This window comes from Coenobita brevimanus, chromosome 113 (assembly GCF_032717465.1).
Source record: "Coenobita brevimanus isolate Jiangsu-jjx chromosome 113, ASM3271746v2, whole genome shotgun sequence".
NCBI lineage: Eukaryota > Metazoa > Arthropoda > Malacostraca > Decapoda > Coenobitidae > Coenobita > Coenobita brevimanus.
In genome coordinates this window covers 12,066,899-12,091,189 of record NC_137066.1, presented here as the reverse complement: position 1 = coordinate 12,091,189, position 24,291 = coordinate 12,066,899, and the positions used below count along the sequence as shown (strand labels likewise).

Here is a 24,291-nt window from a genome sequence, read left to right as displayed (position 1 = left end):
GGTTTCAACAAATTCTAAGTCGCCTCCATTTTTATGATGCTCATGACCCTGCAAATGCAAACAACACTGACAAAATGAGGCGAATTCGGTTGGTCTTTGATCATCTCAGGCAAACCTTTCGATCCTCATTCTATCCCTATAGAGATCTCGTCATAGACGAGAGTCTCGTGTTGTGGAGAGGCAATATTTCATTCAGACAGTATATACCCAGCAAAAGGCACCGTTTTGGGTTCAAGATCTTTGTTATGTGTGACTGTAGGACTGGATACGTGCAAGACATAGTCTTGTACACCGGTGCACAGACAGACATAATAGAAGATCGAAGTATAGGACTTTCGGGAGCAGTGGTAAAGACGATGATACAAGACTACCTTCATCGTGGTCACGTTCTCTACCTCGACAACTGGTACACTAGCCCTCTTCTCGCTCGTTATCTTCACACACATGAAACGGGAGTCTGTGGAACCGTAAAGATGAACCGGCGTCACATGGTCAAGGTAGGGCGGAAACTTGCAAGGAGTGAGGTTGTCTTCTTCAAAGCCAACAACACCCTTGCAACAATGTGGAACCACAACAGAGAAGTAAGCCTCTTGTCCACGGTTCATTGCCCCTTGATGCACCGTACTGATTCTGTTGATTACCATAGCGAGAGCAGGCGTCGTGTTTGGAAACCTGAGTGTGTAATGGATTACAATATAAACATGCGCCTCGTGGACCAGTCTGGCTCCATGATATCGACGGTAGAGTGTGCCAGGACCACGATGAAGTGGTATAAGAAACTGTTCTTTCACTTACTAGATATCACTGCTCTGAATTGCCACCACCTTCACGCCATGACCACAGGAGTTCAGGAAACATTTGAAGGGTTTGTGAGGGAGCTCACACGAGAAATCTTTGCTAAGTATGCTGTTGAAAGGCCCCAACAGCGCCCCCGCACTGCCCTATTACCCAGACTCCCCAGAGAATATCCGGCCGCCATTTCCCCACTCCTATCCCTCCCCAGCCCAACAGACCTAGGCCCCAGCGCAGGTGTCACGTGTGCAGTAATTCCCAGGTGAGACTCACGACACAGAGGAAGGACACCCGCTATGAGTGCGTGCAGTGTGACGTGGGTCTGTGTATTCACCCATGTTTTAGTGAATATCACACGTTGATGCAATTTTAGCATGGTGTGAATGCGAAAGGACGCTGAAATTATGAGGTAAATGCGACAGACCGACGCTCAGTAAAAATATCAGTCATGTGGATCTCCAAATATTAGTATAAAGTGCCTACGGGTAGAACATAAGTGAAAACATTGGGTGTAAGTATATAAATCTGCCCTAAGTTGAAACTTACATAGAGAGGGTTGTATGATGCGATATTCTGTCGCTCAGTGCAATAAATACGGCCCGTTATTATATATTTATTATTATGTGACATTCTTATGGGTATAATATAAGTTCAAATTATTGTATATGATGATGTATATTCTAAGTCAAATATTCATAGCGTGTGTATAAAGATAAGATTTCCTGACGCTCAGTCGAATGAATAAGGCACGTATTAGTCAAAATAAAAGTCAGCAAGTGATAAAGTGAATAATTAGTATATAAGTGTGTGAGTATTATGTATGACGAAACATTCCTTGCGAGGGTATTTTCAGGCGATATTCTCACGCTCACTTGAATAAATAATGGCAGTAAGTATGTACAGTGCATTCTAGGGGTGTAAACGTGTGTAATGTAAGTGGGAAAATATAATTGGAGTGAATAAATAAAGTAGATGATGAAACACGAGTGTTTGAGATCGTGGTTGCTACGTGAATAGGCGCTAGCATATCGCTAAATGCCCTCGTAATGAATGAAAATAATTGAAAACCTTTACAGTGGTGGAGGAAAGGTTCTATGTAAATGGGAAAATAATTGGAAAGTGATAAAACAATTTGGTATGTTGAAATACGAGTCATAGCGAGTGCGCTTACTAAGCTGATATGCGCTAAACTTATGCTGCATGTCATCATAATGAATGAAAACATCTGAAAACACTTACAAACAGTTGTAATTGGTAAATTGTCATTGAAACAGAAGTATACAAGTAGAAAAAATGATAGGTTGACTCATACCAGAAACTTAGCATATAGCATGTTACGACTCGGACCAAACTCGCTATGCTCGCGCGATGGTACAATGCTTATTTTTCCTATATATGTGTCTGAAATCCATTATATTGTTACTGTTATTGTTTATTAGTTCAAATTCAATAAATGTAGAGGTGTTGTGTGTTGTTTCTCCCATTATTCCTTACCATAGAAAACGTAAACGCATATCCAGCCCATTACAGAATACGATACCTGCGGGGGGAAACCGCACCTGTACAGACCACTTATAGACCGCAGGGACCACTTTCTTCATGATTTTCCATCGTTTCTCGACCTAAGCGGAAGTTTTAGAAGAAAAAAAAATTTTCCAAAAAGGCTCGGGACTGGGATGTCATAGGTGCGGAAAGCCTCGGGACGTGACGGGTTAAACCGATACCCTGTTTATTATCAGATGTGATACTGAGTTTGTTGACAATACAATCGTCAAAAGCAATAAGAAATCCGTTATATACTTAACAATGAAATTTTAGTTGGAAGATAGAGATATGAGTCAACAGTGTATTATAATAGTCCAAGTCAAGATCAGCATTCGAACAATTTCTTCAGATCTCCGACACTCCATAATATAACAGAAAATTAAGGAAACCTGCTTGATAACACATTTAAATTTTAAGATCAGTCCGTACTGTGATAATAGAGGATATATAATGAAATAGTTTTCCTTTAGCCTACTTTGATTTTCGTGATTTCTTGAAACCTCCCTCCCCAGAGAACTCGTTTTTTCATTAGAATTTTTATTATTCAGAGTTGTGGCACGATTTAAGGATGCGAACTGATCTTATCATTTAAATGCGTTACACCAATGCTTAGATTAAGCAGGTTTCCTTAATTTTCTGTTATATTATGGAGTGTTGGAGATCTGAAGAAAATGTTCAAACACTGACCTTGACTTGGACTGTTATAATACTTTGTTGACTCATATCTCTATCCTCCAACGAAAATTTCATTGTTGTTAAGTATATAACGGATTTCTTATTGATTTTGACAACTGTACTGTCGACAAACTCAGTATCACATCTGATAATAAACAAGGCGTCGGTTTAAGCAACAACAAAATCGAGCAAACACCTCCAGCCAATCAGAATCTCGGCAGGAACAGTGTTGCCATATATGCCTGGCCGGATTAATTGGTATGAGGTATAGTGAATCTGGGTATTGATATTGAGATCCAACAAATACTTGATTTTTTTTTTTTTTTTTTAAGGAAAATCAAAATGACCACCTCATGCCTCAAAATGCTAAATCGGAATGTATTTGGTCGATTTTGACCAAGCTCGGGGGAAATGTAGTGGGCTTTGAGTGAACATGATTTGCTTAGTGTGAATGAACTTGACCTTAATTTCGAGGTCAAAGGTCAAAAAAAAAAAAAAAAAAGCTTACCAAAAGTCACATATAATTTGGTTTACAATAACACAAACATTTTCATCTGGAATGTGGGGTTCTTTGAATATTGCTTCCGCAGTTGCAGAATCTAGTTAATAATAATAATAATAATAATATTATTATTATTATTATTATTAAAAACTCCACATTCTGTGATGTTGTCATTGTAGATATTTTTTTTGGGGGGGAGGGGGAAGATCTAGAATTTGGCCGATTTTGACCAAACCCGGTGGAAATGATGTGGGTCATGAGTGAACGTGATTTGCATAGTATGAATAATCTTACCATGATCTCAAGGTCACAGGTCAAAATCCGTAGAAATTTTGAGTCATACCAAAAGTCCCTTAATAATAGGTATACAATAACAAAGGTATTTTTATCTGGAATGTGAAGTTCTTTGAATATTGCAGCAGCAGTTTAAGTATTCGTTATTTTTATTATTCTTCCATCACTTTTAATCTCCGATTTTTATCATACTTATTGAAAATTTAAAGCACCAACCCCCTGTTACACTGACCTAACTTTCAAGGTCACAGGTAAAAAAAAAAATCATGAATTTTCTATCTTAATTTCCTCTGAAACCATTATAGACACATGAACATGGAAGGAAATCCCCTGATAGAATTATTTTCCGAGGATTTGTTTAGAAAAAATTGAATTTCATTCATATGTGACTTTATGACATTTTGGACACCTTATTTTCAGCAATTTTCAATTGTTCTTTGGCACAGGAAAATTAAAACATAAATGAGGCAATTCTTGGCCGTATAAGTTCTGTCAGGTCCTGGCCAAGGACTGTATAAGTTTAGGTGGTTATTTGACCAATGGATTTCCAGTTATTAAAAAAAAAAAAAAAAAACAGGTTAAGTAATATTCTCATAGGTTTAGATCAGTAACTGTCTCTGACAATTACCGTCTTTATTCTTCAACTTTTTATCTTAGTCTTCTTGTTCTTATTCTTGTCGTCGTCGTCGTTGTCGTCCTTCTCCTTCTCCTACTTCTGCTCCTTCTTCTTCTACTTTAATTATTATTATTATTATTATTATTATTACATCCATCTATCATTCAATGCAACGTTGCCCCATGAGGAGCGTAGGAGTCCGGGGCTAGGCATGTTGGGCCTGACATTAAAGATGAGTGAACTATTATTATTATTATTATTATTGTTATTATTCTTATTATTACATTCATTATGTAAAGAGTATGGAAAATATTGAAGATAGCATAGGCCTTCTACAAAGCTCGGATGGTGATCTCGTCCATGATAACCAAATAACTGAAACATCAGTGAACAATACATTTCACAGTGTTTACACAAAATCATATACTGTAAGGAAAGGAAAAGGGGAAAAAGAAGTGTGTGGTAATCATAGGTGCATCTGTCTTCTTAGTTTCGTTTCGTTTTTAAAGGCTCCAACATGCTTGCATGTGTCGGCCTTTGTCACCTAATGGCGGCTCTCCACGCTGCACGATCCATTGCAGCCTCCCTGTTCAGTCCCTTAACCCTAAGGTCACACTTGATGACCTCGTCCCATGTCTTTCTCGGTCTACCCCTCATAACCCCACCCCCAATATTAACACTTCTCACCTTCCTCACCTAATTATCATCCCCCATCCTCTCCACATGTCCAAACCACCTCAATCTACCTCTCCTCATCACAGCACCAATACACTCCAGTCCCATCCTACCTCTCAACTCTTCCATCGTAAACCCAGCCCCTCCAAGCCTTGGACGCAGGGACGCACTGCACATCCACCTAATCATTGTCATTTCTGTACGTCTGAGCCGGCGAATATCTTCCTCCTTCACTGCCCAGGTCTCACTACCATACAGCATTACACTCCTAACACATGCTGCATACAAAGACTCCTTAGCACGTAGGGAGAGCCCTCTCAATGTCAGGAGAGGCAAGACCTCCCTGAACTTCTTCCAACCACTTCTCACCCTAGCCACAGAGCTAGCTCCAGCTCCACCTCCAGCACACATGTCTCCCAAATAACAAAACTCTTCCACACACTCAAGAGATTCACCAGCAAGTTCAATCCTTTCATGTCTGACAATCTCCACCTGCTCACCCCGGCACGCCATACACATAAAATCAGCATTATCTCGCAGTCTACCTCTGATACCACTACATCTCTTATGCACCCATTTATCCCACACACCGCACAAGCTGGAATTACTTCCCACGCCCTTGTGGCAAACTGCACATGGCCACTCTCCCTCGTCTTTGACAGTAGCGCCACCAAACCTAGATATCATCACTTTTATTTTATTTGCATTTACCCTTAAACCCTTTTGCCCCATACCATCTCTCCTCTTCCTAAACCTTTCCTCCGCCTCCCTTTCGTTCTCTGCAATCAACACCAAATCATCAGCATACAACAACTCCCACGGGAGTCCGTTTCTAAAGTCACGTGAAACGGCTTCGAATACCATGATAAACAACATGGGATTCAAGACTGACCTCTGATGCACACCAACATTCACGGAAAACTCATCACTCAAATCTCCATTCACTCTCACCTGGGTGTGAGCACCCACATACATGGCCATAACCACCCTAACCAGCCACTCCTTCAAGCCAATCTTTCCCATTGCCCATTTCACCATCTCTATAGGGACTCTGTCAAAGGCCTTTTCCGAAAATAAATCAACAAAAACAAAATAAAGATCCCTTCTCCTACCAATATATTTTTCCTGAAGCTGTCGAACAATGAATATGGCATCAGTGGTCCCCTACCTGGCATAAACCCAAACTGCATCTCATCAATATTCACTCTTTCTCTAATCATACCTTCTAAAACTCTCTCCATTACCTTCATTATCTGATCTAAAAGCTTTATACCTCTATAATTTCCTCTTTCCAGGGCATCACCCTTCCCTTTATACACATTTACAATTACACTCTTCAGCCAATCATCTGGGACAACACACTCATAAATAATCCTATTTATCAGGTCAGTGACTAAACTCACCCCTATATCGCCTGAGGCCTTCAACATTTCGGCAGTCAACCCAGACACACCTGCTGCCTTCCCCTCCCTCATTCTGCCTATTGCCTCACTCACAGTAGCAGTATCAATCAAAGGCCAAGGGCCAGACACTGGATCTGCTGGCTCCAAACCTTCCCTGTCCCAGTCAAACTCCTCATTCAACATCCGGTTATAATGCTCTCTCCATGCATCTTTAATATCCTCACTGTTCACCACTACCCTTCCTTCATCATTCTTCACACACTGCTCACCTTTAATATCCCGATTATCCCTCTTCACCTGACCTGCCACCCTAAATATATTTTTCCTTTCCCCATGATTTAGGTTATCAAGTAATTGTCTCTGTGACTCAGACTTTGCCCTGTATACCTCTCTTCTAGCCCTAGGCTTGGCAGCCAAATATTCCTCTTTGCTACCACCCTTCTTCCATTCCCGGAAAAGCCTTCTTTTCTCCTTAACTGCAGCTTCTACACCCTCATCCCACCACCAAGTTACTTTATGTCTTGGTGGTCCTCTTGTCCAACCGCATGTTACATCAGTAACTCTCAAGAAGTTGTTCTTTGAGGGCTCTGTACTGTTCATTAACGCCTCTGTCTACAGCTCCCTGTTCAGCCACCACTCTCCTCAACTCGCTGTAAAAGGCATCCCTTACTACTTGGTTTTTCAGCTTCCATATTTTCCTCCTAGGTACATAAGTCCTCTTTTTCATCACTTGTTCTTTAACCCGCCCCGTCCCGACCACTTTTTCACCACTGGTACCCCCCAATCCCGACCATTTTTGGACCCAAATTTTTTTTGCTAAAACTTTCGCTTTTGGTCAGAAACAATGGTCAATCACAAAGAAAGTGTTCACCGGGGTCCATAAGTTGCCTAAACAGGTATAGCTTCGTCACACCTGGTACCGTGTTCTCTGTAGGTGGTCTGAGGCTCTCACGTTTTCTATGGTATTATAAGTCTGGGAAACCAATGAAAGTAAGTAGATATGTATTTATTACAAACATAAAAACATGTGATACAAGAGTAAATTGGATTTTATACAAAAATAGAGGTGAAATAAGCATTGTACCATCGGGCGAACCGAGCGAAATCGGCCAAACTGTTCACGATGAATCGCTAACATTGCTGAATCATGATACATATCATTTTTTCTACTTACATAATATATCTCCAATAACATTATACCATTTTACATTTTAATGAACTGTTTTTACGTATTCACAGGCCTTTCGATAATATTTAGCGTAATGTTAGCGCTTATTTACATAGGGAGTGAACTCGCTGTGACTGTTGTTTCAACTCGTATTGTGTTTTTTCAACTTACATAATATTTCCTAATAACATTATACACTTTTCCACTTTAGAGAACTGTTTTGAGATAGTTTCAGGCTTTACGTAAATATTTAGCGTAATAATAGCGCATAATAACACAGAGGGTGAAGTCGCTATGAGTATTATTTCAACTTACAACCTATTTTTGTACTTATATAATACTTCTCCACTAACATTACACATGTTTCCACTTGATATAATTGCTATCACATAATAGGAGACCTTACTATTCTACTGAGCGTCATATTATCACATATTTACACAGTGAGTGTTAGCGCTATATCATTTGTTTCATCTTACACTAGTATTCAACTTATAAATTACTTTCCTACTAACATTACACACTTTTCCACTTTATATCATTCCTATCACATACTTACAGACCAGAATGTTCTACTGAGCGTAATATTTTCGCAGATTTACACAGTGGGTGTACTCGTGACATCATTTGTTACAACTCACACTATTTTTCAACTTATACGTTACTTTCCTGCTAACAATACACCCGTTTCCACTTTATATTCTTGCTATCACATATTTACTGACCAGAGTATTATACTGAGCGTCATATTTTTGCAGATTTACACAGTGGGTGTAGTTTTGATATCACTTCTTTCAACTTACACTATTTCTCAACTTATACATTACTTTCCTGCAAACATTACACCCGTTTCAACTTTATATAAGACTTAGAAAATACTGACTGGCCTTACCATTATACTGAGCGTCATATCGCCATCCCACACAGTTTCAGTAGTGTAGGAAGTTATGGTACTCTCTGAAACATGGCTGAAGGCACAACGCAACATTGGTGGTGGTGGGGGAGGTTGGGGAGGTGGAGAGCGGCGCCTTTCATCACTCGCACTTCTCTTCCCTCTCCCTTTTCCTTTACCCTTTCCCTTCCCTTTCCTTCCTTTCCCCACATCCTGGGGCTGTGGGGAGGAAGTTTGGGAATATTGTGTGGCAAAAGACGTGCTGGGGAGTGGCTCCACCTCCTCTCCCCTAGGCCTACGTGCACCACGTGCTCATGCTGCCTCCCTCACACCACTTTCCCTTTCACCCCGCACTCCCGCCACACCACCTTCCCTTTCACCCCGCACTTGCCTTCTCGCCCCACCTTCTGATCCTCGGGGTGAGATTTTTTCCTTCCCCAACCACGAGGCAACATCACGTCCTAAGCCGCCCTCCTCATCCTCGTCCTCATCAGAATCTCTCTCTAGGGGATGGAGAGAGGTCCGTGCAGGTGGTTTGGGTGCAGGCTGGCCTTCCCTTGCCTTACTATATGTCACATACCCTCTTTTTCCGGGGCGAAGGAACGTCCTCATCACTGCTTGTTATTTTTTCCTCTGGCTGGACATAATCTCGATCCACCACATCATCATCAGGTGGAGAATCACTATCTCCAGTGAAGGCCTCCAGGGCGGATGCTATTTCATCGTCTGAGAGACCTTTCCGTGGCATGTCTGACCTGGGTCACTGCTAACAGGTGAGTGACCGAGACAAGGGCGAGCGCGGGTCACGCGGGGTCTGGGACGCTGCCCGCCTGGCGGCAGGTAGGGGAGGCTTGGGTAGGTGGGCGAATCGAAAATCTTGCGCGAATTTTGAAAATTGTGGAAATTATGAACCTTGCAATTGCAGGACGTTGAAGTAAGTCAACGGGATTGGCAGTGACAAAACGTGAGGACGTGGAAGTACGTCGACGGGACGCCGCAGGTTAAGCACCATATCACAAATCAATAGTTTGTGCTGCTGCACACACTCCTCACTTCCTATAACTTTAACATCCCTCACTAACCTCCTATCGGTCCTCCTAACCAGAAAATAATCTATCTGACTGCTAGATTATTTTCTGGTTAGGAGGGCCGATAGAAAATTATATGGTACGATACTTACTGACAGAGTTAGGGAAATAAGAGAATTATTTGGAGAAGAACAGGGAGGTTTTAGGAAGGGAAGAGGTTGTGAAGATCAGATATTCATTCTTTGATCTTGGGTGGAAAAGTTTTTAGAGAAGGGAAAGAAGTTGTATGCGGCCTTCATGGATTTAGAGAAAGTATACAGGGTATGACAGGGTGAACAGACAAGGATTGTGAAAGTATTAAGAATAAGTGGAGTAGATGGGATGTTGTTATTTTGTGTAGAGTATGTATGAGGGTGCTAAGGCTGCAGTGTGTGTGGATAGTGAACTGAGTGAATTTTTCTACTTGAAGGTTGGATTGAAACAGGGATGTGTAATGACTCCATGGTTGTTTAGTCTGTGTATGGATGGGGTTATATAAGAGATACAAGGTAGGGCAGTGGATAGTGGAGTGGCCTAATGAGAGAGGAGAGTATTTGGAAACTCCCTATACTGTTATTTGCATATGATACTGTATTGTTAAGTGAGGACGAAGGGGAGCTGCAAGGCTTGGTGGATGAGTTTGGAAGTGTGTGTAAGAAACGGAATATGAAGGTGAATGTAGGGAAGAGTAAAGTTACGGTCTTCGAGAGAAGCGAAGTCTGTGAATGTACAGTGAAGTTGGATGAGGAGGAAATGGAAAATGTGAGTGCGTTTAAGTACTTGAGTAGTGTAATGAGTAAGGATGGAAGTTTGGAGGGTGAAGTGCTTGAAATTGTACAAGGAAGAAAAGTTGCTGGTTCCTTGAAAGCAGTGATATAAAACAGGGAAGTGAGCATGGAAGTGAAAAAGTTACTACATGAAAGTATTGTTATACAAACTCTAACGTATGGAAGTGAAGCTTGGACGTTGTTGGAAGGACACAAGTCAAGCGTGAGAGCAGTGGAAATGAGTTATTTGAGAGGAGCCTGTGGAGTCACATCAAGAGACAGACTGACAAATAAGGATGTGAAGGAGCGTTGTGGTGTGGATGTGGATGTGATAGAGTTAGGAGAAACACACTGAGGTGGTTTGGCCATGTGGAGAGGATGGAGAGTGAGAGCCTGACGAGGAGAGTGTATGTGAGTGAGGTGGAGGGGGGGAGAGGGAGGGGGAGGCCAAGGATGAGATGGAAGGATGGAGTGGAGAGGTATATGAGAGAGGAGGGTGTGAGCTGGGAGCAGGGCAGTGAAATGGCGGGGGACAGGGCGACATGGAGGCGATTTGTTTCTGGCCATCCCTTACAGGATTGGGGCGTCTTGTAATAAATGGATATATTAATATACTGTAAGTATTTCCGTCCTTCAATCGGTTTTCTCAGTATCAGAAGATGATAAGTTATCAGTCAACGAAGTGAACAGGACACGAGGTGTTAAATTGTCCTTATAAAATAGACCCAAATAAATCAAATGACCCAGATCAGATATCTATTGGCATAAAATGTGAATATTACAGACAGTTGATCTTTTTCTTAACCAAAATATTCAACAAATCATTAACCAAATGTAGAGTACCCATTCAATGGAAGTTAGGCAATACATCACCGGTCTTTTAAACAGGTGATAAATACTTCACAAATTACATCCCCACTAAACATAAGGTCATTACTATGTAAATTTGAGGAGGAAATTGTTAACATGAGTTATAAATATTATAACAAAAAATCAGTACGTGTTTCCAAATTTTAGATTATACCCTATAAATTTGCTTGAGTTTTTTACAGACATAATAATAGATAACTGGGACCCCCCAAAAAAAACGTAAGTTCTCATCTACCTAGATTTCCAGATACTTTCTTTTTTTTTTTTTTTATGCGAGGAAGAAGGAACCAAAGGCCATGAGCCCGCAGTAACAGTTCCCTCCAAGAGAAAAACAAAATACAATAGAGAGCCAAATTCAAGATCCGATCATTTTGAGATGCCTGGACACACTGCGTTTGAAAGACTGGAGATCATACGCAGCAGGAAATACAGACAGAGGGTCACAGTTCCAGAGTTGACCTGTTGCATAAATGAAAGACTGGGAGTAACGGTTAACTCTTGCATTAGAGAGTTGGACAGAAAAGGGATGAGAGTTTGCTGCCAGACGGGTGCTACGCGCCCGTCGTAGAGGTGGAGGAATGCAAGCAGACAGTTCAGAGGAGCAGTGACCATTAAAGTAGCGATAGAAAAGAGATAAAGATGCAACAGTGCGGCGAAGAGACAGAGGTTGAAGGGAGTCAGTAAGAGGATGAGAGTTAATGAGACGAAAAGCCTTTGACTCCACCCTATTGAGAAGAGCTGTATGTGGGGAGCCTCCCCACACATGAGAGTTGTACTCCACACAGGGGCGGATAAAACCCCTGTATAGAGTCAACAATTGTGCAGGGGTAAAGAAAGAGCGGAGTCGGCTTAGCACACCCAATCTCTTGGAAGCAGATTTTACAAGAGATGTAATATGATCTTTCCATGATATGTCCCGAGTAAATGAAACCCCAAGCATGTTCAAGGATGAAACAGGATTAAGCTGAATATTATTAAACATTAGTGGGTATACCTGTGGAAGATTTTGTCGGGTTGATAGTTGTAAGAACTGAGTCTTAGATGCATTAAAAACAACCATATTATTTTTACCCCAGTCAGAGATACGAGCCAAGTCAGACATTAGGTGTGCCATAGCCTCATCCCTTGTTTGTTGAAGTAACTGTTGAGATGGCGTTGCGGGAACCGAATGGAAAGGTGAAGGGTGGAGTCATCAGCGTATGAGTGGATAGGGTTAGATGTACAGCTTAGAAGATCATTGATGAATAAAAGGAAGAGAGTTGGTGATAGGACAGAGCCCTGAGGAACACCACTGTTGATAGATCTAGGAGAAGAACGATGGCCGTCTACAACAGCGGCTATAGAACGACCAGAAAGGAAGCTAGCGATGAAGGCACAGATAGAAGGATAGAAACCGTAGGAGGGCAGTTTGGAAATTAAAGGTTTATGCCAGACTCGATCGAAAGCCTTTGAGATGTCAAGTGCAATGGCAAAGCTTTCGCCAAAGTCCCGAAAGGAGGATGACCAAGAGTCTGAACGGTAGGTGAGAAGATTGCCAGTGGAGCATCCCTGACGGAACCCGTACTGATGATTGGAAAGAAGGTTGTGATGGGAAAGATGCCTTAAAATTTTTCTATTGAGAATTGACTCGAAAACTTTTGAAATACAGGACGTTAAAGCAACTGGACGATAGTTGGAGGGTTGAGAGTGGTCACCCTTCTTTGGGACTGGTTGAATGAGAGCAAACTTCCAGCAAGAAGGAAAGGTACAAGTTGACAGACAAAGGCGAAAGAGTTTGCCTAGGCAGGGTGTAAGCACAGAAGCACAGTTCTTGAAAACAACAGGAGGGACCCCATCAGGCCCATATGCCTTTTTGGTACTGAGGCCAGTGATGGCAGAAAATACATCAGGTGAAGAAATTTTAATGTCAGCCATGAGAAAGTCAGAGGGGGGAAGTGATGGAGGAACAGCACCGGAGTCGTCTAAGGTGGAATTGGAGGAGAAAGTCTGTGCGAAGAGATCAGTAGAAGAAATAGCTACAGAACCATCAGAGTAGAAAAGAGGAGGGAAGGATGATGAGGTAAAGATGTTAGAAAGATTTTTGGCAAGGTGCCAGAAGGAGCGGGAAGAATTCGAGTTGGAGAGTTGAGATCATTTAGTATGGATGAAATTATTTTTAGTAGAGCGAAGAACAGACTTAGCACGATTCTGGGCAGAAAGGTAAAGATGATGTGATTCAGGGGTGGGTTGGCTCCGGTACCTTTTGTAGGCCCTCTCCTTGTTGCGGACAGCATTAGAACTAGCGTGATTAAACCAAGGCTTTCTTGCGTTAGTCAAAGGATATGAGAAAGGAATGTATGCTTCCATGCCCGAGAGAATGACCTCCGTAATGGCAAGGCACAGTCAGATGGCTCACGGCCATGGAAGCAATAATCATTCCAGGAAAAATCAAAGAAGTACTGCCTGAGGGCCTCCCAGTCCGCAGCTCCAAAATGCCACAGATGACGTTTCCCTGGAGGGTCCACAGGCCGTACCGGAGTGATAGGACACATTAAGGTAATAAGGTTGTGATCGGAGGAGCCCAATGGAGAGAAAAGATTAACAGAGTAAGCAGAAGGATTAGTTGTGAGGAAGAGGTCTCGTATGTTGGAGCTCTCTCCAAGGCGGTCAGGGATACGGGTAGGGTGCTGTACAAGCTGCTCTAGGTCATTAAGGATAGAAAAGATGTAGGCTTGTTCACTAGGTGGATGTTTGATAAGGTCCCACATCTACGACTACTATAAAAACTAAAAGTCCTCGGACTCTAACAAATTATGGTCATGGGTTGGTGATTGGTTAACAAATCGCACACAGCGTGCAGTAATATGTGACGAATCATGTCACTGGCTAAAAGTAACAAGTGGAGTTCATCATGGGTCAGATTTAGAAACAGTTCTTTTCGCTGTTTATATCAATGATGTAGAAAATGGACTAGTTTCTAATGTAGCAAAATTTGCAGATGACACGAAAATTGGAGGCAAAGTAACTGGGAAAACAGACTGTGAGTCTACACAATAACTACCTAGATAAATTAATACATTTATATTTCTAAGCTTTATACGTCATTTGTTAGGCCACATCTGAAGTACTGTGTGCATCAGTGGTTCACGAATCTTACTGTAACATGCTCGAGAGAATGTAGTGCAAAGTCACAGATATTATGCCATCGCTGAGAAATTTATGAAGAGCTACTGAAGATTTTGTTTTTTCTGAGAGGGCGATGATTCACAAGAGATCTAGTAAAAGTCCTTACAATTATTAACAAATATAACGATGTTATATGTGATAATTTGTTCGACATACAGAATTATACTCTGAGTAGAAATAATGAAGTGAAACTCAAAAGCAAAGGTTCAGCACTAATATAGAGGAAAATTGATTTAATATTTGAGTGCTGCAGGAGTTCTTAACTGCGGGTATCCATACCCCTAAGCAGTATGGGGACCAACATCAGAGGATATAGGCGTTGTTCTCTAAGTAAAATATATGATTTTATTATGTTTTTTGTTTCTTTTTTTTTTCGGCTGTAGTCGAGATCGGCTTGAAAGAAACTTGTTTGACATTGTTTTTTCTGTTAATTTTTTGCGATAAAACTCGTTAGTTGTGAAAAGTAAAGCTTCTGTTTTGTAATCTGATACAGATGAATTAAAGTTATGTTGTATAACAACTTCAGCTACCTTGAATATTTGTCATTTTGCCGTTTTTTTAACAAGGAAATCAATATAATGAAACCATAATGATTATCATTCTTGTTCGCTTCCAAGTTATTAATATATAAAGTAAACCGAAGCTTCAAAGTCTTTTGAAGTCGTACTGGCAGCTAGTGGGACTGGTGACGATGATTTCGACAGTGTGGCGAAGGGGTTATTAGGACATCATGGGCAATCCTCTGGGGGTCAGGACAGGGAAAATGTTAAGAACCCCTGGCGTAGTGGAACAATGGAACAGGCTTGTTGACTGCACATTCACAAGGTCTTGGAAATAAAGATGAAGACAGCTGGCTGGTTTACTTGAAGAGATACACTGAGTAGCGAACAAGCATATCTGGTCAGGCTTCTTGAGTGAGTGGCAGTTGCCCCTGGACTGGCTGGGCAGGTGCGTGTGTGTTTAGTCGACGCGTACAATAACGGTTGCGTGAGGTTGCCTATTTATACAATATAATTATCATACGCCAGTGCCTACAGAAGTGCTCGGTCACCTACCCTTCGGCGTACCCAACGAAGAATAAACAAATAACATAACAAGAGCAGGGAAACTGAAGGCAGGAGTGACACACGAGGCACAGGCATATGTAAAAATGAATTACATACTGCAAGGATAAATATGACACAAAAGAAAGGATATAAGGTTAATGTTCTTGTTTTGGCCTTCAATGAGAAAAGAGAGAAAAAAAAATTACTCGGGAATGTCAAGACCACGAGAGACTTTCTTCATCTGGTCTAAGTGTGCTACTGACTCCACAAGAGTGTGTAAGTGAAGTAGTCTGACTTTATTTCCTGATTCTTTCTTAATTACTCTATAAGGACAGGTAAACTTCGGTGCAAGTTTAGAATTGCTTTGCTGTATAAGTGTATATACAATGTCACCTACATCTACATTGAATGAGGAAGCAGACTTGTCATGATACATCAACATTTCTTCTTTTGAAAGGGCAAGTGATGCTTGAATGCGCTTATAAATGTTTTGGAAAGAAGTAATGCTGATTTTGACATAGTCATCCATGTTATATACAGGAGTGGGATCTTCTTGTAACAAGTCATATATGGTAAAGAGTTTGTCAGTTCCAAAAATAATAAAATGAGGGGTTTCAGCAACTAATTTGTGTACTGAAGCATTCAATGAAGCCATGACTTGTGGCATGTAAGTGTCCCACACTGTGTCTTTACTGGACACAAGTGCACGCAGTGTGTTGAGAACTTTTCTATTTTGCCTTTCCACAAGACCGTTAGCACTGGGAAGGTAAGGGAGCACTGTACAGGTTTTAATATTAATATGATTACACAATGAGGATAAAACAGTATTTACAAATTCTGTACCATTATCTGACAGCAATACTTTGGGTGTTGTGAAAGGAGAAATGACATGTGTTAACCATGCTTTGGCAACTGATTTTGCAGACTTATCAGGAAGGGGCACTAGGACAGAAAATCTTGAAAAAATGATCTATAGCAACAAAAAGATATTGATTACCATTGTCAGTGCGGGGAATTTTGAGGAGGTCAATGGCTACATTGTCCCAAGGCTGGGCAGGTACAGGGTATGTTAACATTGGAACTGGTTTATGCAAATTTCCTTTATGCAAAGTACATACATGGCACTGATCGTTTTTTTTTTTTTTTTTTATGTGTCCGACTCTAGGCAAAGGCGTCAGGGCCTATATCCCGGGGGCAGTAGCTTATCCCAAGGCCCAGTAGTCCTCCTACACCTCCATATATCACCACTTCGGCGCTAACACCCACCGTCCATATTGAATACATGCTAGGGCTGTCTCATACAGGACTGGTGTATTGGTATTAGCGGGGGTACTTTTACGACATGTCGGGCGGGTCATCTGGTAGACAAGGAAAGTCTGCTTTTATGAAATTCAAATCCTTAAACTGTTCCCTGCCCCAGCCGGGATTCGAACCTGAGTCCATCAGGACTGCAGGCCTCCTCTCTACCGATTCAGCATCAGTGTCTTTTTTCATACATAGCCAAAAGTATTTAAGCCTAGCCTGAGCTAGACACCCCTCTTTTCCGGGATGGGCTGCATGTGGGGAGTCATGAATAAGTTGGAAGACAGTAGGAATGAGGGAGGATGGGATTATTAGCTGAAGGATAGGGAGGGTAGGGTCTTTCTTTCCTGTGAGGGTAGTCGATTTGAAAAGTATGTCATCTCTAAGGACATAGGATGAAGGGGAGGGGACTTTGGGAATGTGGAGTCATCGCCTGATTCAAGAGCATATATTACTTGGGACCATATCGGGTCAGCACGCTGAGCAGCAACAATGTCAGCAGGTGAAATATTTTCAATAAGACTTGATACAGGGGACACAGGGGCTATGGGAGCAATATTTCTAGACAAAGCATCTGCAGCTACATTCTGTTTCCCCTTGATGAATTGGAAATTAGGCATGAAATCTTGTATGATAAGTGACCAACGAGCAAGACGACCTGAGCTATTTTTCCCACTGAATACAGTAGATGGAGAAGAGCTTGATGATCTGTTATTACATTGTTTTCATATCCGTTGATGATATATTTAAGTTTAGTGAGTGCCCATACAACTGCCAGGGCCTCAAGGTGGGTTACAGCATAATTCTTCTCTGCTTTACTGAGAAGGCGGGAAGCGAATGCAATAGGTCGTTGCTTTCCATCATGTTCTTGCATTAAAATAGCACCTAGACCTGTGTAGGAAGCATCTGTGTTAAGGATGAATGGTACCTTGTAGTCAGGATAAGCTAAAACAGGGGCGGTAGTGAGTGCAATTTTGAGTTTGGTGAATGCTTGTTCTTGAGCTGTGGACCATGTAAATGGAACATTTTTCTTGAGGAGTTGAGTAAGGGGGGAAGCAATGGAAGCATAGTCTTTAATAAATTTCCTATAGTAGCCAGAAAGGCCAAGAAAACTTCTGACTTGGTCAGTGTTGGTTGGGATGGGGTAGTCATTAATGGCTCGAATCTTATCTTGTGAGGTGAGGATGCCTTCTGCATTTATAGTATGGCCAAGAAAACTGGTTTCTTTTTTTGAGGAACTTGCATTTTGAAAGTTTGAGTTTAAGACCCGTGCTCTGAAGACGGGAAAAAACTACATCAAGTTTCTGAAGATGTTCTGGGATGGTCTTAGAGAAAATAACAAGGTCATCTAATTATGCAAAAAAATTAGAGCCAAGGATCCCCGAAAACACAGAGTTAATTAGTCTTTGAAATTTAGCTGGGGCACCAACAAGGCCAAATGGCATTCTTTTGAACTGATAGTGTCCAGAAGGGGTGCTGAAAGCTGTATAAGGTTTACTTTCATCAGTGAGTTTAACTCGCCAGAATCCACTACAAAGGTCAAGAGTGGAGAAGACAGTGTTCTAATCTCCAAGAGACTGGAGAATTTCCTCAAGGACAGGCATGGGAAAGCGGAGAGAAACTGTGATTTTGTTCAAAGCGCGGGAATCAACAACTGGAAGCTTTTCATTGTTAGATTTAGGTACTAAGAACATGGGACTGTTGTATGGACTAGTAGAAGTTTCAATGACGTCAGAATCAAGCATTTCTTTGATTTTTCCTTCTAAGTACGCTCTTTTGCTGTGTGGCATTCTGTATGCTGGTATGTAGACAGGTTTATTATCTTTTAGTTGAATGTGATGTTTTACTACATTGGTCTTTCCTAAGGGCTCGCCTGGGAGAGCGATAATGTCTCTCTGGTCAATGAGGAGATCAGGTAGTTGCTGGTCCGCTTCAGGATAGTCTGTGGGTTGAAGATGTGATGAGAGATCTACTTGTTTGCATTGGATGTGTTGAACAGAATATACATGTGTGGCATCATTGTCTTCAATCACTTGTACTCTACTGGGATACATGAAGAATGAACAGATGTTAGTGCCCTTCTGCAGGTTGACAACAGCATTAGAGATATTTGTGACATAAAGATTTGCATGGCCCTTATCTGAGAAGGTACATAAAGCTGAGGGCAGGACAAGTGCTCTGTGTGAAACTGATTCAGGGAATGTGATACCATCAGAATTACACATGTTAGGTATACGAATTTCAATGAGAGAGCAAGAGTAGGGAGCAAGACTGACATATTTTAAGACAATGGCATAGTGAGAATTATCTGGAAGGTCAAGGTTATCTCTGTTAACATATGTGAAAACTGGAGGAGTCGCTTGAGCTGTTGCAATGTTTACTTTAGAATGTTTAGACTTGGACTTGGACTGGCGTCTAGCAGAGCGTCGTTGTCTGCGTTTCTGGTTGCAAGTGAGACTTTTTATCTGAGTTTCAGAGGTTGTCTGGGGGTTATTTTGAACATTAAATTTCTGCTGATCATGAACAGTTTCTCTATCACATTGTGGGATGAATCTATCTTTGTACATGACTCCTCTGAGTCTGGGATAAATGTCAATACCAAATTTCTCCATGTCAGGTTTACCAAGCAAGGCAGCAGCTGGGAGTGATGACAAGTCAGTTATGTAAAATGTAAGTTGCAAGGGAAGGAGATCAGGCTGAATGTAAACATCGAACGGGATCTTGCCATATGAAGGGAAAGGTTCACCTTCAATACCTGTTAAATAAATGTCAGAAGGTTCCAGAATGCAAACACCTTTGGGGCGGATGGCCTTAAAACAATCCAGGGACATCAAGTTAAATGTGGCTCCTGTAACAATAAGAAGTGATATGAAACACTGATTGACTTCAGCCTGTAGGACCATAGGGTCCTTCCAAGTGTCCTGAGTGATGCAAATTTGCTTAAGTTTTTTGAGGCTGTAATGCATGCTGACAGGGGATCTTAGTCAAATATGAGGGGAAGTTTGCTGTGAATTGAGGACACGGCAGTCAGCAGTTGTGTGTCCACACTGGCCATGGTAATCACACACACAAGTGCCAGCACGGCACTACAGGGCCCGTGAAAGGCACACACAGATCTGGAAATGCTGTCAAATCTCTGCTTACTATAGCATCTACTGGCTGTGTGACCAGATCTGTGACAAAATGAGCAAAAGTAAGGACTATTGTAAGCTTGATATTGCTGGCGATCTTGCTGACCAGCGGCATGAGGGTACCTGGACAGGTCAGTACAGGGGCGGTGTGGAGAGACAGACTGAGAGGGAAGAGCGTGGTGAGGGGATTGATAGGACCGGGAGCCATGTAGCCGACCACGGGAAAAGGAAGAGGTCCAAGTTTCAGCACTAACCAGGCGTTATTGAGGACGGGAATGATCTGCAATAGTTTGAACAGGGGCAATAGGGCTGATATCTGACGTTTTTTTCTTAAACAGCCTTGAAAATGAAGTCAATGTGTCAGCAGGGAAGAATGGAAGGGTCTCAGCTTCTTTAAATGCCTCAGGGGGAATTAATGACAAAAAATGAAAATATCCAAAAAGTGAGACAACATCCTTAAGTGACATTTTCTGGTCATCATCAGCCCAAGTAGACTGACTAAGTTGTTGGGACAATTCTACTTTAAAGGTTGAGGCTGCTTTTACTGCCTGACTGAGTGAGTGAGGCGGGATGGGTCCATGATATGTTTCTGCAAGTTTATACATGGGAGCTAGAGATCCAATCTGTTGAATACCAGAGAACTACAGCAAAAATTCTTTTAAAAAGTCATCATATGTGCCAAATGTTTGAAATAAATCACACTGAATGATGTCCCCAGCTAGGCAGTCACCCAAATCAACCCGTGATTTGAGCAACGCGATTTTCTCTTTATCACTGGACAGTCCACGGCGAGTGATTTCATCTTCAACCTCTGCCAGGAAGACATGCACTGGCAGGTTATTTCCATTAAATTTGAGTAGAGCTGGCTGCTCATGGACGAAAGTCATATGGGGCACAGCATCCTTCTTAGTTTTGTTTTGACTCATTGTGCAGCAGTAAAAGAAAATGTTGAATGATATACAGTATAAAAACAGTATAAAAGGAAATAATACAATCTTATGAAAAAAAAATATATATATGGGGGATGAAAAGGTAATACAATCTTAGCTAAGTAATAAATTTACGTATGCAGGCACATCATTTGGAATAAATAAACAACTTAACAGGCATAAATTCTCACGTTACACAACTTAGGCAGTGCAAGAGATACAGGCATGTAGGGGTGGAAGACACGGGCAGCAGAGCAATGGGAGGCGAACTTCAGGGTCACGGCCGGGAGCGTAAACATCAGACATGCCGGCAGCACAGGCAGGGAACAGCACTAAGCAGCATAGAACAGCAGGGTACATACAGCATAGCCTTGATGCGTGATAATACGTGTACTGTGTCGTCTGTGATTTGTTTATGTAGCGTCCCAAGATGGCAGCAGGTTTCTGTGAGTTTGAATGCTGGGGGGTGGGAGGAAGCAGATGAGGGTAAGGTTGGGGGTTATCGGACCCAACTGCACCTTCGAGCACTTTACACTGTCACAGTACAATTGTCACTTTCCGGCACAGTGATGAAGGTGTCACTGAACATGAGATGCTTACTAGAACTGGGCTGGTTGTGGTAACAGGAAGTCAGAAATCTGATGTTATGGGAGCTCACTGCACTTCTTAATCCTTCACTTTACAGCTTTATGAGTCAATGGTTAAACAGTCACTGCATACCTAAAGTTGCTGGCACTGTTTTATGCTAGCAGGAGGTTGTGATGCTTGATGGAGGAATATCGGTTGCGTCGGTTAGTAGATACCGGTATTTCTGGTAGCTGGCGTGTATGTTATCTCGTCAGAGGACCACCGTTGCCACCAAGGAATGTTGACTGCACATTCACAAGGTCTTGGAAATAAAGATGAAGACAGCTGGCTGGTTTATTTGAAGAGATACACTGAGTAGCGAACAAGCTATCTGGTCAGGCTTCTTGAATGAGTGGCGGTTGCCCCTGGACTGGCTGGGCAGGCGCGTGTGTTTTTAGTCGACGCGTACAATAACGGTTGCATGGGGTTGCCTATTTATACAATATAATTATCACACGCCAATGCCTACAGGCTACCAACAGCAATAATTTGGACATAAGTATTTAAACGCTTAAAATTCTGCTAAACAATTACTTTAAAACTATAGTCTATAACTTCAGTACTACAGTGTTATTTAATTTCAGGTTGAAATGAAGTTGACGAATGAGAGGCGTTTGGTTAATAGAGATCATTCGGCGTTTGTGTTTGCATTTCTGTTACAAATCTGTAGAACACATATTTCATAGTGCATAGTCGTTCCGCTTTTGCCTCTTCTATAATATTTCCATGCTTGTTCACTGTAAGAAGCATGGTGTTTTTTTTTTTTCTTTTTCCTGCCGGGTTATCCAGATGGTGTGGTGGGTGGAGCAGAACCTCCTTTTTTATGCATTCTCTTACAAGTTTAGTTAGCTCTTAGCAGAACTGGCTTTATTTCCAAACAGATTACCTCGTCGTCGACCAACAGGCCTCCTGTTATTTGTATTTCCTATGTACTCTCTCTCTCTCTCTCTCTCTCTGGTATTCATGCTCTTTCTAGGCTCTCATTCCTCCTACTCACCACACTCTTAATCAGTTTCTCTTACTAACTCATTCTAAATTATATTCTCTGTTTCTCACATTAACTCTACCTCATGCTCAAGCTCACACATTCTTAATCTTATTCACGCTCACACCCGCTTGTACCATGAGTCATTCTGACTGACTTTTTCTTTCCAGCATGCTCTCACTCTTGTGCTATCCTTCATTCTCACTCTCACCCTTACTCTCTCACTCTGCCGCCTACAACTCCCTCATTAAAACTCTGCAATCCCCTCCCACTGCTTGTTTCTTTTTGTTGCTACTCTCCCTCTTAACTCACTTCTCTCTGTTTCCTCACTTCCTTATTCCCTTATGCCGATAGACGAAGGCTAAAGGCTATGCCTATCGACTGCACGAGCGTCACTAACCGTATGGCTGTACTTCCTGCTGTGCTTCACCTAACGTCACGCTATTTTATGCTGGTGAAGGGAAACCAAGGCCACCCAGCAGACTACCCACAATTGTCAGTATACATCCATGTCCCCAACTGTGTTGCTGGGTGAACAGGGACAGAGGGTCAGTCTGACCGATCCGAAAATCTAACTCAAGTTTTTATTGTTTCGAGCTGGATGTGCTGACCAGTGCATCATTGACTACGCTGTCTCTCCGTTTATCTCTCACCTTTCTTTCTAACCTCTTTCTGTTTTCTCGCCACTCGTTATCTCCCGCCTTTTAGCGATAATGTTTTTGTCCATCTTTGTGTGTGTGTGTGTGTGTGTGTGTGTGTGTGTGTGTCAGGGGCGTCATTTGGGGGGGGCAGCGAGGGGCGCTCGCCCCCCCCAAGCTTTCTGAGGGGGCCCCCAAATCAACTACAATTAATGAAAAAAAAATATATATGGTCAACACCGTGAAATTAAAAATAATTTGTATGTAGCCTCAATACGTTTTGAGTGAAATATATCGTGTGTGTGTGTGTGTGTGTGTGTGTTAGCTTACCTAATTGTTCTTACCTAATTGTATCTTTACAGGAATGAGTCAAGCTCCTGCTGTCCCGTATATAAGACCATTTTTATCATACATATCCTTAAATTTATGAATAGTTTTGGCACACACTATTTCATTTGGTAGTGCATTCCACTGATAAATGGCCCTATTTGGGAAGCTGAATTTCCTTACGTCTCTATCGGCTCTCTTTTCATGTAATTTTTTGCAGTGTCCTCTTGCTGATGCTTCCCCAAAGGTTGTATATTCTTTTATGCCTATTTCCTCTCTCCCTGAGATGCATTTATATAGCATAATCATGTCTCCTGTTTTCCTTCTCTCCTGTAGTGTTGGTAGATTCGGTTTTTCTAGTCTTTCTTCGTAGATTCCTTAAGCTTTGTACCCATCTTGTCGCTGTCCTTTGTACTTTTTCAGTCTTATCTGTGTGTTTTTTGATACTCCAGGATTGGTCTGATGAACGATATTCTTATCTTTCTCAGCATGTCTTCATTTATATATGTGAATGCTGTTCTCATATTAGCAAGCAATGTATACATGTTACATACCTTCTCACTGATGTGGTCAGCGGGAGATAGTCTGCTATTGATAATCACACCTAGGTCCTCCCTTTCTAATATGTGTAGGGTTGATCTTCCTAACTTATAATCCCAATCTGGTCTTTTCTCACTTTTAGCAAATTTAATACATGCCACTTGTCCACATTAACCCTTCGTTAGTCCTGTGGGGTATTCAAACGTGGTTAGTCCGGTTGGGTGTTACAACACCCCAATACAAAAATACATGTAGTGTTACTAACATGTAAAATATATTCATACTGCTGCTTCAGCATATCTCTGCAATCACTAATGAAAAGATTGCATGCCTTG

General features: G+C 41.7%; 1 protein-coding gene across 1 annotated transcript in view; it reads right to left on the bottom strand.

Annotated features, from left to right (window-relative positions):
* Window positions 1-17,399, bottom strand: part of LOC145418261 (uncharacterized) — a 73,640-nt gene extending 56,241 nt beyond the window's left edge. Inside the window, exons 1-3 of the mRNA XM_080286705.1 lie at window positions 17,235-17,399; window positions 16,475-16,526; window positions 16,112-16,254 (exon numbers count right to left, since the gene is read on the bottom strand). Coding sequence (XP_080142831.1) covers window positions 16,112-16,254; window positions 16,475-16,526; window positions 17,235-17,399 — 360 coding nt within the window. The remainder of the gene's footprint in view (window positions 1-16,111; window positions 16,255-16,474; window positions 16,527-17,234) is intronic.
* Between the last annotated feature and the right edge of the window lie 6,892 nt (window positions 17,400-24,291).